We start from the raw sequence: 16,946 nt of genomic DNA on the forward strand, positions 1-16,946 counted from the left end.
CTTATGAACCGCTCTTATAATGCTACAATCTGGTCGCTCATTGGTCAGATTGACCGTAACTCTCATCACCCAATCACAGACGAGCGTTCCCTTTTAGAACATACATGGTTTTTAACATGGAAGATAAAACTCCGCTTCACGTTATAAAATATTTATCACAAGCATAATCAATCGATCTGTCCGGAATTACATTAACTGAACTCAAATTTTGAGCTTGTGACATATTTAAGCGCACAGACAAAAATAGTTTTATTTAATTAATTTATTGAAGATCGATACAACACTTCAAACTCACTTTCTCCCTCAATATTAAAAAACACAGAGCACATTTAGTGAAATCTCGTCTCCATTACAGAGAAATTTACTATCAACACGTTTTAGGCTGGTGTCACTGTAACACTGTGAATCCACACACCTGAGACGCGCGTGCACACACACACGCACACACACACCGGCTGCAGGAAGTCAGATGTGAAATATCTGTGATTTTGTGTGATTTTCACAATAAGAGAAAAGAGAATTAAAACAGCTGCAGTTGTTCTGAACAGCCACCGGATGCCGCTGTTATTAAACGTCTATATAAACCTTCCTATTTCACAATAAGAGTCCTAACATGCTCAATAAACCACCAAAATTTAAACTGCACCTAACCAAGAAAATAAAAAAACATGTTTACAATAAATCAAAACTGTTTTCAGAATAAATTAACATAACACTCCTTAAATGAGGTTTACATTTTGTTGTATTTGTTACTGACTAATGTTGGACAAATTGACATTTTCTGAGCTAATTGCAGAAGAGCTTTAAATCAGATTTTTAGGATTAGGGTTAGGGTTAGGAGTCAGGAGAGATTTAGCTCAAGTAAAAATAAGAATGCTACTGCAACATCTAAAATTATGTTTATCTTTTTATGATGTTCTATGTTTTTTTTTTTTTAAACCTTGAAACTTTTTCTCGTTTAGTTTTCTCTTGGCCTCTTGAAGATGTATTTGGTTTTTACTGACTTTTTTTAATTTATCTTACTCTCAGGATCCTTTGAGCATGATTAAAAAATAATAACATGAATCTAAGTAAACATATCAAAAACAACATGAACACTACTTTTAAGATAAATTTGTTAGATTCGATTTACTGTTAAACTTTATTCACTTCAGTTTTCTATTAAGTGAATATTTTAGTATTCTCAAACTTCAAACAAATCATGTTAAGGATAATTTAACGGACAGAAGGCAGCGTTTGATCTGAATTACTGATATTGACTTAAACTATTTTACTAAAATTTTGTAGTTTTGTATTTTATGTTGTAATTTTAAGCTTCATTAGGAGCAGCAGGTGCTCCTGCTGTGTAGGAACCACCAGCTGATACAAAAGTCTTTTAACTGGTGTTCTGGTCCAGGTGAGAAGCTCTGTCATGATGCACAGGTGTTGCTGCTCCATCACAGTTTAGGTGACAGCTTTGCTCGGTGCTTCTCTTCTTCTCTGTTTATGCCGTTCATCGCCGCCTCTCGCCCTGCACACTTTACCACACCCAGCACCCTCCCAGCATCTTTAGCAAGGGGGGACACCGGGCTTGGCTGTCCTTTCCCCACTGACCCGGGAAGTAGGTTTCGGTCTGAGGAAGAGGGCCAGGGCGGGGGTCGGAGTCTGGAGGCGACACAGCGCGGGCTGGGGCTGATGGAGGACAGCGTCTGCTGGCTGCCGTTCAGGAAAGACGAGGTGTTGGAGCCCTGGTGGCAGCGATAGTTGTAGTACGCCTGCCAGCCCTGACGCTTCCTCTTCCAGCGACAGCGCAGGATCCGGATGAAGGCCTGAGGACATAAAAGCAGTTAGTCCAGAGCCAGAACAAAGCACATCTGATGTGGATCCTCACAGTTCAGTTTACAGGATACAGAACAGCTCTGCAGAGGACTTTAACATCAGTACAGCTGTGCAGTTACTTTGTGCCAACCCAGTTTCCCATAAACAGAGTTGGAGACTAACAGCTGGACAGGCAGACCCCCAAAACCTCTGTGCCGAAAGTGTCATGTGGGCAGAGAAGTATCAATGGTATAAGTAAGTCCTGTCAGTAGTGAGTAGTGCAGTACCTGTTTGAACTCACGGCTGTAGCAGGGGTAGATGATAGGGTTCAGGCAGCTGTTGAAGTATCCCAGCCAGAAAATCACTTTAAAGTAGGTTTCAGGAGGACGAAGGCTGTTGTTGAATGAGCCTAAAGACACAAACAGCAAAATAAACAAATAAATAAACAGATAAACAGTGCGCAATCAGGCTAACTTCATCAAGCCTGATTCCAAAAAAGCAGTGGAAACCACTTAAAGTGTGATGAGTTTGAAAACAATCAGCAGGGACAGAAAATATTCATCGTGTTGTTTATAAATGAGTCTGTGCTGCTGTTAACAAACAATATTTCATCTTTTATAGTGACCTTCACTGGTTCAGGAATCCTGCAATTATGATGAGCTGCATGTCCAGACTCTGACCACCAGGGGGCACCACAACACCACAGGAGCTGTGTCGTTTAGGTTACACTGCAGAGGAGCACCTGAATCATCATCCTCATCATCCTCCTCATCATCATCATCATCATCATCAGGAGCCTCTGCGGCAGATTTAAACTGGCTTACTCTGGAGCTTGTGTCTGATTGGCTGGAATCCTCAGCTGTTTATGAGTTAACCCCCCTGCCAACATCAACAACCTGGGCCCTGTGGCTCAGTGACCTCTGGGAGAATTTACAGTGTCTGCATCACCAGGTCAGGGGGCAAATTCACATTTTCACTTCTGTCTAAATAAACAGTGTGAGTGAAAACAGTCTGATGATCATGAGTCAGTGACAGTGACGCTGTAACAGCTCTGACCTGCAGCTGCACAAGGAAGTAACACAATGCAGTGGAGGGGCTGGAGCCAATCCCGGATACAGCCTGGACAGTCCTTCAAAACAAATACAATTAGCGATGATTTTTGTATTTGTTGGTTTTTATTTTACTAAATGTTAAATACGAAGCTGTGACTGAGGAGACGGAGCAGTTAGAAACGTCCTATCTGTCTCTGTTTCACACTGCGGGGACGAAAACAGTCTCCTGCCAGTCGGGCAGAGCTGAGAAAATTAAGAGCACAGTAGATGTGAAGATCCTGATCTGGTGTGTGAGATTCTGCACTGATAAAAACTCACCAAGCTGAAAACTGAGAAGGATATTTCTGTCCTCAGTCATTTCTCTGCTCTAAAGTGTGAAAAAGGAACAAACCAGGAAACATCCTGAGTCTCTGAAGTCTGACAAAAAGCCTGATAACTGCAGGCAGAACACCTACATACACCTGTACACCAGTCAGTCCCTGCACTAATCACTTTTCAACTGAGAGCCATTTACGCTCCTTGTTCCCTCTCTCCTCGTCTTCTCAGAGGTGCTGACCTGTAGAGGAGACAGATGAGCTGCAGGATGTTGGAGGGTTTCAGAGGATTGCGGAGGACTTGAGAGGATTCTGGAGGATTTCGTGGATCAGGTTGTGGGCAATGACAGAGGGGCCTGAGCAGGTGGATTATTTCTCCCTGAAAATGGACTTGTAAGGCCATCCTGCACCTCAGACTGATGCCTGACTATATATGAAGAATTTTAAACCTGATGTCCGCCATGGGAATCACATGTGACACCTGCCCACCATGTATCACTGTCCTGTAAAGACCTTCTTTAGTGGTTCCCATCCAAACCCAGCAAAAAGCTATTTTGGTTTGGTTTGAGTACAGCTTTGGGTTTCAGCCACATTCTTCATGTAAATATCTGCTCTGTTCCCAGGACAGCAGCTTTTGGACGCCAATGTGGAATAAATTTATCTAGTTCAACCTCAAACTCTTCCTTTTTAGTTCTGAATCTAACACTCAAAGTCAACTGGTCAGTTCTGTAAGTATATGATGAGCCCATCTCCATCAATCATATACAAACTATATGAATCTTTAACACCTCCTTTCTGTCAGTATGTCAAACATTAATAACATTAATTAATTATAACAGAGAGTGTAAAACACTGAAAAACAGAGAATAAATTAAAGGTCCATATATTAATTTCCACAGGTCCTGACAATGGCAGCCAGATGATCTGACTTAAGTACAAAGCCACAATTCTTCAAATCTATCCCAAATCTCACACATTCGGCAGCTTCTTATGTAACGAACCAGGCTCAAACTGCTCAGAATGCAAAAGTCAAATCCTCCACTTTTGCTCAGTGCATTTCTTTGTAGGAGGTTTAAAGCTTTATTGACATGTTTTCTAGACAGACACCAAAAATTAGTTTAATATGATTTTTGTGCAAATTGCAGTAATTGCTGATAAACCAAATTGGTTTTTTTACACCGGCATGCACCTGTCCCGTCCTCCCACCACCCCTCTCCCTCTGCAGCCTGTTGCAGCCTCTGCACTGCGCCTGCTGAAAGGCTGAAAATAACATGGATTGTGTGTTGTGTGGGCTGCACAGGAGACCACATGCTGCTCTGCAACGACCAATGGTTTGTGTGGTAACAAAGTGAAGTTACAGCGTCTCCCATGATGCTCACGACTCCTGTCCACCTGTCTCGTGGTCAGCTCAGTTACAACACCTAAAAATCAGGCTGTTAGGTTCTTTTAGTAATGTCTTTAAACAGTGGCAGTGCTGTGATCATGTTGATATGATGCAGGAACGGCTCAAATGAAGCCACAGTGTGGGAGAGAGGAGGACGTGTTGTTTGTGGACAGGTGACCACAACCCGACCTCCTCGCTCTTTACATGACGATGCAGTTTTCCACCCCTGAAGCATAATAATGAGCAGGAGATGCAGCCATTTAACAGAACAGACCAGTTATTTACCTACAAACATCAACTACCTGAAAACTTCTCTTCACTTTGTTTTTATTTTCATTTTGTCCTTTTTTCATACTAAGATTTTTTCTTAACTGATTTTATTCTAGTTACATGTTGTTTTTAATGTGAAAGTCTCTTTGCCTCTGTGTTAGAAATACAGCTGCAATAATACTACAATAATAGTAAAATAATACTACAGCACTACAGTGATCTGGTGACCTGTTTCTTCCTCACCAAAAACATGACTGCCATCTTTTTTCGTTCTGTAATAACCAACTGTACATTTAAAATCTGGTTTCATGCGACAAGGATTCGAGCTCATGTGGTTCCTGCTGTCCAGAAGATGAACCCTTCAGATTTAGACGGCCCGCCATCAGGAGCAAACCTTCACACTGTGGCTGTCATGAATGCTGCAGCCTCAGCTTGATATTCTCCGGTGGTGGATCCAGGTTTATCAAATGCCAAGTGGCTGAGGGATGCAGTGTTTGATTCGTGCTGAGTCATGATCTGCACTGCGTCCACCGTAAATCAGCACTGGGGACAGACTGCACCTCCTCCTCTGTTTAAAGAAGACTTGCTTTAATTGAATGTTTCTGCATGACTACTTGTCTTTGCCGAATGGGATTAAAGCTGCAGACACGCACAGCAAGAACAAACTCATGTTCTCTCAGGTTGCAGGAAATTCACAGAACCGCGGAGAGCTTTCATTTCGTGTGTCATTCGTCTCCTTGTTGCTGTGTCGAATCCAAATCGAGCTGAGCCTCTGCTGCATGTTCCCTCTTCTCTCTTCAGCCGTACACCGACTCTGTATTCATCCAGTTTATGAAGATGAATGTGATGTAACTCAGGCGTCCCTGACATGTGAACATGACTGGGCTCTAGTTACAGTTTCATGAACCTGTTTTATTATAGTGGTCAATTTCCACAGCCGCAATTGAATTAACATTAACAACAGTTTAAGCCATTAAAGCTACATAAAACATCCTCTCAGGGGCAGCTGCACCGCAAGGTCCAGGTCCTGTTACTGCACCAGGACTAAAACTATTAGAGTAGAAGTACTGACATCCTTTACTGCAGTAACAGCAGAAAAATCCTGTTTGTAAGTAAAAGTCCTGCATTAGAAATGTTACTACAATAAAAGTCCAAAAGTACCAGCATCCAAATGTACTTGAAGTATCCAAAGTAAAAGTACTCATTGTGCAGAATGGCCCATTTCACATGAATGTATCTGATATTATTGAATTCTAATTATTGATGATTATTGTGTTGATCACTTTAATGTTGGAGCTGATGTTAACTACCTTATATACTTCTAATTTGAAGTACTTTATATACTGCTGGGTAGCTGACGTTAACTACCTTGTATACTTCTAATTTGAAGTACTTTATATACTGCTGGGTAGCTGACGTTAACTACCTTATATACTTCTAATTTGAAGTACTTTATATACTGCTGGGTAGCTGACGTTAACTACCTTGTATACTTCTAATTAGAAGTACTTTATATACCGCTGGGTAGCTGACGTTAACTACCTTATATACTTCTAATTTGAAGTACTTTATATACCGCTGGGTAGCTGACGTTAACTACCTTATATACTTCTAATTTGAAGTACTTTATATACTGCTGGGTAGCTGACGTTAACTACCTTGTATACTTCTAATTAGAAGTACTTTATATACCGCTGGGTAGCTGACGTTAACTACCTTATATACTTCTAATTTGAAGTACTTTATATACCGCCGGGTAGCTGACGTTAACTACCTTATATACTTCTAATTTGAAGTACTTTATATACCGCTGGGTAGCTGACGTTAACTACCTTATATACTTCTAATTTGAAGTACTTTATATACTGCTGGGTAGCTGACGTTAACTACCTTATATACTTCTAATTTGAAGTACTTTATATACTGCTGGGTAGCTGACGTTAACTACCTTGTATACTTCTAATTAGAAGTACTTTATATACCGCTGGGTAGCTGACGTTAACTACCTTATATACTTCTAATTTGAAGTACTTTATATACCGCTGGGTAGCTGACGTTAACTACCTTATATACTTCTAATTTGAAGTACTTTATATACCGCTGGGTAGCTGACGTTAACTACCTTATATACTTCTAATTTGAAGTACTTTATATACTGCTGGGTAGCTGACGTTAACTACCTTATATACTTCTAATTTGAAGTACTTTATATACTGCTGGGTAGCTGACGTTAACTACCTTGTATACTTCTAATTAGAAGTACTTTATATACCGCTGGGTAGCTGACGTTAACTACCTTATATACTTCTAATTTGAAGTACTTTATATACCGCCGGGTAGCTGACGTTAACTACCTTATATACAGTGGGTACGGAAAGTATTCAGACCCCTTTAAATTTTTCACTCTTTGTGTCATTGCAGCCATTGTCCAAAATCAAAAAAGTTCATTTTATTTCTCATTAATGTACACTCAGCACCCCATCTTGACAGAAAAAAACAGAAATGTAGAAATTTTTGCAAATTTATTAAAAAAGAAAAACTGAAATATCACATGGTCATAAGTATTCAGACCCTTTGCAGTGACACTCATATTTAACTCACATGCTGTCCATTTCTTCTGATCCTCCTTGAGATGGTTCTGCTCCTTCATTGGAGTCCAGCTGTGTTTAATTAAACTGATTGGACTTGATTAGGAAAGGCACACACCTGTCTATATAAGACCTTACAGCTCACAGTGCATGTCAGAGCAAATGAGAATCATGAGCACTCAAGGTTCCTAAGAGCACAGTGGCCTCCATAATCCTCAAATGGAAAAAGTTTGGGACGACCAGAACTCTTCCTAGACCTGGCCGTCCAGCCAAACTGAGCAATCGTGGGAGAAGAGCCTTGGTGAGAGAGGTAAAGAAGAACCCAAAGATCACTGTGGCTGAGCTCCAGAGATGCAGTAGGGAGATGGGAGAAAGTTCCACAAAGTCAACTATCACTGCAGCCCTCCACCAGTCGGGGCTTTATGGCAGAGTGGCCCGACGGAAGCTTCTCCTCATTGCAAGACACATGAAAGCCTGCATAGAGTTTGCCAAAAGACACATGAAGGACTCCCAGACTATGAGAAATAAGATTCTCTGGTCTGATGAGAACAAGATTGCACTTTTTGGCGTTAATTCTAAGCGGTATGTGTGGAGAAAACCAGGCACTGCTCATCACCTGTCCAATACAATCCCTACAGTGAAACATGGTGGTGGGAGCATCATGTTGTGGGGGTGTTTTTCAGCTGCAGGGACAGGACGACTGGTTGCAATTGAAGGAAAGATGAATGCGGCCAAGTACAGAGATATCCTGGAAGAAAACCTCTTCCAGAGTGCTCAGGACCTCAGACTGGGCCGAAGGTTCACCTTTCAACAGGACAATGACCCTAAGCACACAGCTAAAATAACATAGGAGTGGCTTCGGAACAACTCTGTAACCGTTCTTGACTGGCCCAGCCAGAGTCCTGACCTAAACCCAATTGAGCATCTCTGGAGAGACCTGAAAATGGCTGTCCACCAACGTTCACCATCCAACCTGACAGAACTGGAGAGGATCTGCAAGGAAGAATGGCAGAGGATCCCCAAATCCAGGTGTGAAAAACTTGTTGCATCATTCCCAAGAAGACTCATGGCTGTACTAGCTCAAAAGGTGCTTCTACTCAATACTGAGCACAGGGTCTGAATACTTATGACCATGTGATATTTCAGTTTTTCTTTTTTAATAAATTTGCAAAAATTTCTACATTTCTGTTTTTTTCTGTCAAGATGGGGTGCTGAGTGTACATTAATGAGAAATAACATGAACTTTTTTGATTTTGGCAAATGGCTGCAATGACACAAAGAGTGAAAAATTTAAAGGGGTCTGAATACTTTCCGTACCCACTGTATACTTCTAATTTGAAGTACTTTATATATCGCTGGGTAGCTGACGTTGACTACCTTATATACTTCTAATTTGAAGTACTTTATATATCGCTGGGTAGCTGCTGTTAACTACCTTATATACTCAAGATACTCAAGTAAAGTATATATACTTAAAAATGTACTTTGTTAGTTTCCACCACTGATGAGAAATACAGAGCAGATTTAAGAAAAACCCTTTAGTCTCAGGTTTGGGAGTAAAATCTGTTGTGAGAGCAGAGCTGTGACTTGAGGATGCTGGACAGATGTTTGTTCTCCACCTTTATAAAAAGAAATGGATCCTGGATCCTCTGATCACACGACTGTTTGTCTGAGAATCAACGGCTCAGTCTGGCCCCGGACGATCTTACACCACTTTATTCCTTCTCTTATGAAACCTGCTGTGGTCCAGAGGTCAGCTAGGGCCGCAGGGATTGAGGGTAGCACTGCATTGGACGCAGTATTAACCGCCCCTCAGCTGGTCTTACACTTAGATAAATGTTATTATGGCTTCTGTTTAGGGGTGAGAGCAGGCCTCAGACAGGATTAAGGCTGGAGGACCCTGTCCAGTAACCTTTTTAGGAAATCAGGAACTTTGACTCCTTCCTGATGCCGGCGTTCCTGAGGTTGAATTTTCTGCTGAACGATTCATCAAACAAACTCAGGCAGTTTAGTGCGAGTTGAACGCAGCCTCTAGCTGCTATTCAAACAGTCACACAGAACAGATTCTTCCATGTTTACTGACGGACCTGAAAGAAAAATAAGCAGCTACTATTTTCATCATCAAATAATCTCCAAAAGTGAAAATATCAAATATTCTCTGTTTCCGTCTTCTGCTATTTGACATCATCATGTTGGGCTCTGGGAGGTTTCTGACATTTCAACAGGATTAAGTAGATATGTCTGTGGGTGAAACAACAGAGGGCAGCGGTTTGGTGCTGGTCTATGAGCTGGGTTCAGGAACCAGCCTGTTTGTCCTCTGGGCCGGTAACGGAGCACGGGCCTCAGAGCAGTCAAGGGCTTTTACAGGCCGTTAAGTATTTAGGACCACGAACAGCATCCCGTCCAACTCGACTAATCTGAGCGCGCTCAGTACTAATCTGTGATGTCAGCTGGGGGGAATGTCTGGCGGCGTTTCTCTGTCCATGTTGTGGGAAATCCATCACAGAAAATAAAGAAATAATGTGTTTAACTTTCTGCATGTTATTCCTGCACTGATCTCTGCAGCCTGTGTCACTGTGAGCGCTCGCAGCAAAAACACTACACGCAGTGGCAGCTGATTGGTCGGTGACGCAGGATCTGAAGCATCGATGTTCAGTCCAAATATTTAAAATATGAAGAAAACAAAACTAAAAATGTACAATTTCTAAAGTGGTTCTGGAACCATTTTAACCCTGGACTGTTCCTCTGGGATTCGTTCGGACATGAAGCTTTCACAGATTTTCATGGAAGTTTTCCAGGCTGTTGGTTTAAGATGTAATAATGTGCTGTATTACTGCTACACCAGGGTTTTAAAAACGACCATGATCACCAAAGAAGAGTCTAATCTATCATACATACATCCATGCTCTGTTCTTATTGTGCCTCAGTGAGTAAAACCACGATTTGCAGATGTTTCATATGACTGCTGCTGTGTTTATTTTGGTTTTTGTTCAAACCCCAAAATTTTCTTTACTGTCATATTTGCAGCAAAAATTCAAATTTGAGAAGATGGAACAAAAGTTCCTTAGGAAACTTTACTGGAAAAATTAATTGATTCTTACAATTGCTGCTGATTATTTCATTTCATCAGTTCACTGACAAATCGTTGCAGCTCCAGAGGTTATCTGAGTTATTCCTCATGTCTACATAATTAATTCAACGATCATCTATTCATCGTCTTCAGCTTATTCCTGATATCCAAGGTCGGGGGACTGGAGCCAATCCCAGCATGCAGTGGGTGAGAAGTGGGCGCGCCCTGGATGGATGGCAGGAATAAGCTGGATAGTAAGTGGATGGATGGATATGCAGTGAAATGCTGCAGCACAGAGCTGGCTGTGCTAAAGGAGAATCCTGCAGCACCAGCAGAGTTCAGTAAAGATCAGAATTTGACCAGAATCACTGATACTGATCCATTAAAATATGCCCAGATCAGCCCTGATACTGACATAGGATCAGCCTGGAACGTCCCTAAATATGTCTCATTATTAAAAACAAACATGATTAACTACTAAAATAACTGGTAAATGTCTGTTTTATATTCACGTTGAATACCAAAATGTCCTGCACTGGCTTGGACTGAACCTTCACATCTCTGGTCCAACTTTCCTGTTTTTATGTCTCTGTTCTGAAGCTTTTTAGAAAATGTGTCTGTTCTCTTCATTTGCCTGTGAATTCTTTATAATGTGTTTTTATGATATAACCACATTATTTAAATGGAAACAAACTGTAATGTGCTGGACAAATAACCAATAAATAATACTAATAAATAGGAAAAAGACTTTTTTTATATATGGTTCATATTCCTGACTAGTTAGTTCTCCTGCAGAAATGTTATTTTGTTTTAATGGATTGATGTCAATGTTCAAATGACAGACCTGACACTTGAGCTTAAATTTGCCTAAATGTATGTGACTCTGGACTAGAACTGTAGAGCACTTCAAAGGTAAAGACAATGCAGACGTACCGATGGGCAGAACCAGGAAGAAAGGCAGCCAGCAGAGGATGAACATGCCAACCACCACGCCCAGCGTCTTGGCAGCTTTCTTCTCTCTGGAGAACTTCAGCAGTTTGACGGAGAGTGTGCTGCGGCCGGCAGAGGGCCCGGAACACAGGTCTTGGACCTGCTGGTTCCTGCAGTGGATCCTCAAGGTGAGCTCATTGGAGTCCTCCTGGCGCTCCTTCATCATCCCGGCCTCCAGGTTTTTGGTGGTGCGTTTTGCCACGATGTAGACTCGGCAGTACATGGCCAAGATGACAGCAAGGGGGATGTAGAAGGAGCCGAGGGAGGAGAAGAGGGTGTAGAAAGGCTCCTCAGTGATCTGACACTTGGTGTCATCCTGCAGGAGCATCGACAGTTTTCCTTAGTTTAATCACATCCTAGAGCTGCACCACAGGTCAATTAGCAGCAGCTACTTTGACGATCAATTAATAGTTTCAGTCAGTTTTCAAATTTAATTTTTCAAAGTGTAATTTATGATTGTAAACTAAATGTTTTTGAGTATTTTGAAAAAAACAAGCCAAGACATTTCACCCAGGTGACTAAATGAATATTCAGCTGCTGCTTTGATTCTCAGAATATGATTTTAGTCATTTTCAAAGCAAAATGCAAAACATTTGCTGCTCCCAGCTTCTCAAATGTCAAGTCTGATGCTTGTGTTCAGTAAAAACTGTAAACCATGTTTCAGACTTTTAGTGTGACGACATCATCCAGGGTTATGGAGAATTATTACGGTTTTCTCTATTTTCTGAGAAAACAAACAAATCCATTAAAGGAAAAAATGATCAGCAGTTTCATTGGTTTCTACAATTTTAACAAACCAACATTTCCAGTGTTCAGAACTAAAAACCTTTACACAAGTACTGAGTCACAGTTCTGAATTGCTTTAGTGTGAATATTATAAAGATTAGTATTTCCATGTTTCTGTTGGAACATACTGTACTTTCTACTCTACTGCATTTCTGGGGCTGCAGTACTGTGATTACTGGTTATTTTGCAGAATCAGATTAACAATATAAAAGTCAGAAAGTAGTAAATCTGGATACTTTTATTTGTATGAGAGAATGTTTCGACTTGTATAACCACGTCAAAGACAGAATAAAACAACCTCACATTTACTTAAATCTCTTCCCTCATTAATACCAAACCCTCTGACGTTAACTGCAGCAGCTCTGAAAAGGAAATGAATGATTTTTGGACACTACTTTCAACAACCCATTACTTTATGATTCCTTGTTTTTTGTCATTCCCTTTTTCAGTAGATAATAGTTTAATGGCAGATAATGGTTTAATAAGAGGCCTGTGGACTTAATCTAATACACTTTAGAAAGTCATTTGAACTGATGGGCTTATGTTCTGGACTTTGAATAGATTTAACTGGTATTTTCACATTAGTCGCCCCCACTAAAAGCTTTAGAGGGCCTTAATGTCTGGACTCTGTCTGATCAGTTGTTTACAGACCTCTGACCTCTTGCTGCCTGAAGATGTGGTTGATGAATTTAATGGACAGGGACATTTGAAGGACTTGTTACAGATGAGTAATGTCGTAGCTTTAGTACCTGTGATGGCGGCTGCTTCCAGCCCAGCAGCGGGCCGATGGAGATGATGACGGCGAGGACCCAGACACCGAGCATGGCGAGCAGCGCCCGCTTTTCAGTGACGATCATCGGGTACTGTAGTGGGTAGCGGACGCCGATGTATCGGTCAATGGAGATGACGCACAGAGACATGATGGATGCTGTGCAGCACAGGACGTCCACCGCCGCCCAGATGTCACAGAAGATCCGACCAAATACCCAGTAGTCCAAAACCTGCAGAGACAGGAGTCCACAGAACTGAACTGAGAGGGTGACTCTGATAAGTCACCTTCATAAATGGTTTTAATGCTTAATAACTCATGTGATGATGATTTAAACATTAGTTATAAGAAACTTTTGGGTTTCCAGTTTGTGGAAAATCCTCCTCCAGCAAAGACGAGTGAAAATGTCTGGACTCCAGTCCACTGTTCTCAACGTGACAGGTTTTTGGATGTTATGATTTTGTTTTGTGCTAATGATTTAGAGTCACAGTAAATAAGTTCATTATACTGACACGATGCTGTTGAGACCGACGATGTCTCTGGTCTGCGTTTATGTAGACCCCAGGTATCAGTCTGCTGCAGCCAGGTCAGAACATTATATCTTTCAGGAATTTTCAAATGGAAATGAAAAGTCTGGTGATTATTTGTATTATCAGTTAATCTGATCGTATCTTTTTCATTTACACTAGACTGGGGTTTTTAACGTTTTGTTTAAAAAAAAAACTCCCAAATATATTCAGCAGAGACGCAGGACAGAGAAAACACAAAAAATCTAAAGATATTGTCAAATGATCTTTCTGCCAATAAACCAAGGAATCATTTCAGCTCTACCTACAACTGACCCACAGGACGGAAACAGCCTGGACACGACTTCTCTTTCTTCTATTATTTTCCTGATTTCAGTCCATTTTCTTTTCTTATTTCCTACATTTTCCTCCTTCTTTCCCTTTATTTGACTCAGGGCTGCTGCAATTTGTTATTTACATTATTGATTCTTCTTATTGATTAATCATTCAGTCCATGTCACACTTCAGAGCCATGTCTGTAAGTATCTGGTTTATAATGATATTAAATGACAACATTTAGGAAGCTGGGACTATCTGGAATCTTTTCCTTGATAAATTACTAAAATAAACCTAAAAGTTTAGTCCATGTTTTATTAGTCGTTTCAACAGTAGTTTCTTTATTTTGGGTGTTTTATTTTAGGGTTCACGCTTCTTCCCATCTTCAGTCCCACGGTCCTACTTTCTTCGATTATTATTTGCTTTTGGTTCAGGTCCGAACATCGTTAAATCACCAATAACTGATCGATACTGACCTCCAGGGTGGCGGACACCGGCAGCACGGTGGTCCCGAGCAGCAGGTCGGCGATGGCCAGGTTGATGATGAAGTAGTTGGTCGGGATCCGCAGGTGCCGGTTACAAACCACCGACAGGATCACCAGGATGTTCCCCACGATGGCGAACATGATGAAGGAGGCCAGCACCATGCCCACCGGCACCGCCCGGCTCAGGTCCAGCGGGGCGGCAGCGTGGTGGCCGCGGTGCTGGGAGCCGTCGGTGCGGTTGGAGGAAGAGTTGGAGCCCGGCAGCGGCGGCTGCATCCCGGCGAACAGAGCCGCGGAGGACTCGTTTCTCCACAGGCTCATTGTCGCTGTTTACTTCGGCGTCACTTACTTTGGGAGAACCGGCCGAGCCGCGTGCTCTCCGGGGAGTCTCTTCAGCGCGTCTCGCCTGAAGCTCCGTGGACCTGGCGGCTCCGCAGCGGCGAAAAATTCCGGTGTCGTTCGTTAAAAATCCGTGAAAAGTGACGAAGCTTCTGCACAAACTCCATGACTGACGGCAGCGCTCGTGCACGGCAGGCTCGGTTTGCGCGGCAGGCGCGCGGAGCAGCAGGTGGAGGCTCGGCCGCGCTCGGACCCGCTCGGTTCCGCTCGGTGTGTGCGGGCGGTCCGAGGGAGCTCCGCCGGTACCGGCCGGTGCAGCAGCTCCTCCTCCTCCGGATCAACGGCAGCTGCAGCGGCGGCGCGAGGACCGAAGCGACTTTTAATGTAGGAACAGGAGAGAAAGTGAAGTTTCTGTGACGGTGGTAGAGAGACACCGACACACACCGACACACACCGACACACACCGACACACAACGATATACTCTATGTGTGTGTGTGTCTATTTATTGATTGACATATCTGTGTAGATTAATTTATCTATATATTGATCACAGTATTGCCTAAAGCAATACTGAGCAACAGTTTTCTGCATAAACCGTGTGACTTTTATTCTGAAGCTGCTGTAGCAGTAATAATAACAACAACAATAATAACAATGATATCAATAATAACAATAATAATCATTATTATTATTATTATTATTATTGTCGACCTCCTGTCTTGTAGTGAAGGTAATAAATTGCTGCGTTGTGGCACCAGGGCGTTCTGTTGACGTGTTATGTTTATGGCGCAGCAGCAGGGGATTTACGTCTCATAAAAAGACAAAATAGCACCAGTTATTATCTGAGCTGGTCTCCAGGATGATGGCACACTGGTCCATCAGAGAACTGCACTATACTCACTGTTTGTCTGGTAAATTTAGCAGCAGGAACACAACACCAGCGTAATGGCATACAACATACACAGTTTGAGACTCTAAATCCTCATCAGACCACAGCGAGCTGCTGTTTTTATTCGCTCTGCATGTGTTTGGTATGAGGCCAGTATCAAGTCTTTCCCTGCCAAGGTCGACCAGTTCCAGGTGATATCAGTAGCCCACTGGGAGTGTGCGATCTATTTCCAGCCCAGTTAGAAATGTGCACCATGCCGCTGGCAGCAGGACAACAATAACCACTTGCTGATGTGCTGTTGCCTGCAGCCAATCAGAGAGCAGATCCTCAGGTGACAGGCAGTGAAATTTCCACTGATCCAGTTTGTTACTGTCCGACGCAACTAGATTAGCAACTGGGCAAAGTGGGCAACTGCCCAGGGGCCCCCGGAGGCCCCAGGTTCACTCCATCACTGCACTGCATCATTTAATTCACCATACATTTGGCTACAGGTGGTGATAGGTCGCCTTATTCCTCAAAGCAGAACTGTCAGGCTTATTTTTGCTGTCAACACAGTCAAACTGTCACAGTCTACACACTTAGTTATCAGAGAGACCAGAACCTGGCGCCAGTGACGTTTTGGAACTTGAACAAAAAATTAAATATCAACATGATCAGCTATTAATTTCAGCTGTAAAGAGCGTGTGGGGAAATATGGAAACAGTGGGGGTCCATCCTCCATTGTCTGATCGATTTTGCTTTCTCACAATAAATAAATCCAGCAGGGCCTCCTTTCCTCAGCAAATGTGTTTAAACCCATCACAGGTCGGGAGCTGGTTCTCAGAAATGATGTGTTCGCTGTCTGAAAACGTGGACAATCACATGTACAGCTGCGAGTTTTAGTTTTTAGAATTAGGTTTTGTTTGAAGTTTGGATTTGTTTTGAGTGCACATGTGTCATGTACCTGGAGCAGGACTCGGCCCCACGTTGACACTTTGACGCCTCAGTTCCCACTGGACCATCGTATCAGAGAGAGAAAAGGTGAACAAAAGTTCAGGTTTAAAAAGTAAAATCTTCTCCCAGATGAAGGATTCATCTTCAGTTACAGGTGAAGAATCCTGGGCCGTGTGATGTTTGTTTGGACTCATCCATCCATGTCGAGGTGTTTGTTTTCCCCGCAGAGACCGATGACAGCTTCCACATTATTTTTCAGCCTCGTCATGAGTGAGATGGAGGAATTAGGTGCTGCTCGCTCTGATAAAACCCTGAAACACACACAGACCGTCAGACGGAGGCTCTTTTATCTGTCCATTACCTGCAGGGTGCGTCTGACAATGAGCCAGTGTCAGCAACCACTGGATTAATAACGACATGGACGTTGCTCATTTTTC

General features: G+C 42.4%; 1 protein-coding gene across 1 annotated transcript; it reads right to left on the reverse strand.

The window, feature by feature from the left end:
• Positions 1 to 247: 247 nt before the first annotated feature.
• Positions 248 to 15,023, reverse strand: LOC113132327 (alpha-1A adrenergic receptor-like). Its single transcript, XM_026310314.1, has 5 exons — positions 14,339 to 15,023; positions 13,001 to 13,252; positions 11,409 to 11,781; positions 2,085 to 2,206; positions 248 to 1,808 (listed from the first exon to the last, which is right to left on the reverse strand). The coding sequence occupies exons 1-5, from the start codon at positions 14,666 to 14,668 to the stop codon at positions 1,437 to 1,439; spliced, it is 1,449 nt and encodes a 482-aa protein (XP_026166099.1). The 5' UTR covers positions 14,669 to 15,023; the 3' UTR covers positions 248 to 1,436.
• Between the last annotated feature and the right edge of the window lie 1,923 nt (positions 15,024 to 16,946).

This window comes from Mastacembelus armatus, unplaced genomic scaffold (genome assembly GCF_900324485.2).
Source record: "Mastacembelus armatus unplaced genomic scaffold, fMasArm1.2, whole genome shotgun sequence".
Classification (NCBI taxonomy): domain Eukaryota; kingdom Metazoa; phylum Chordata; class Actinopteri; order Synbranchiformes; family Mastacembelidae; genus Mastacembelus; species Mastacembelus armatus.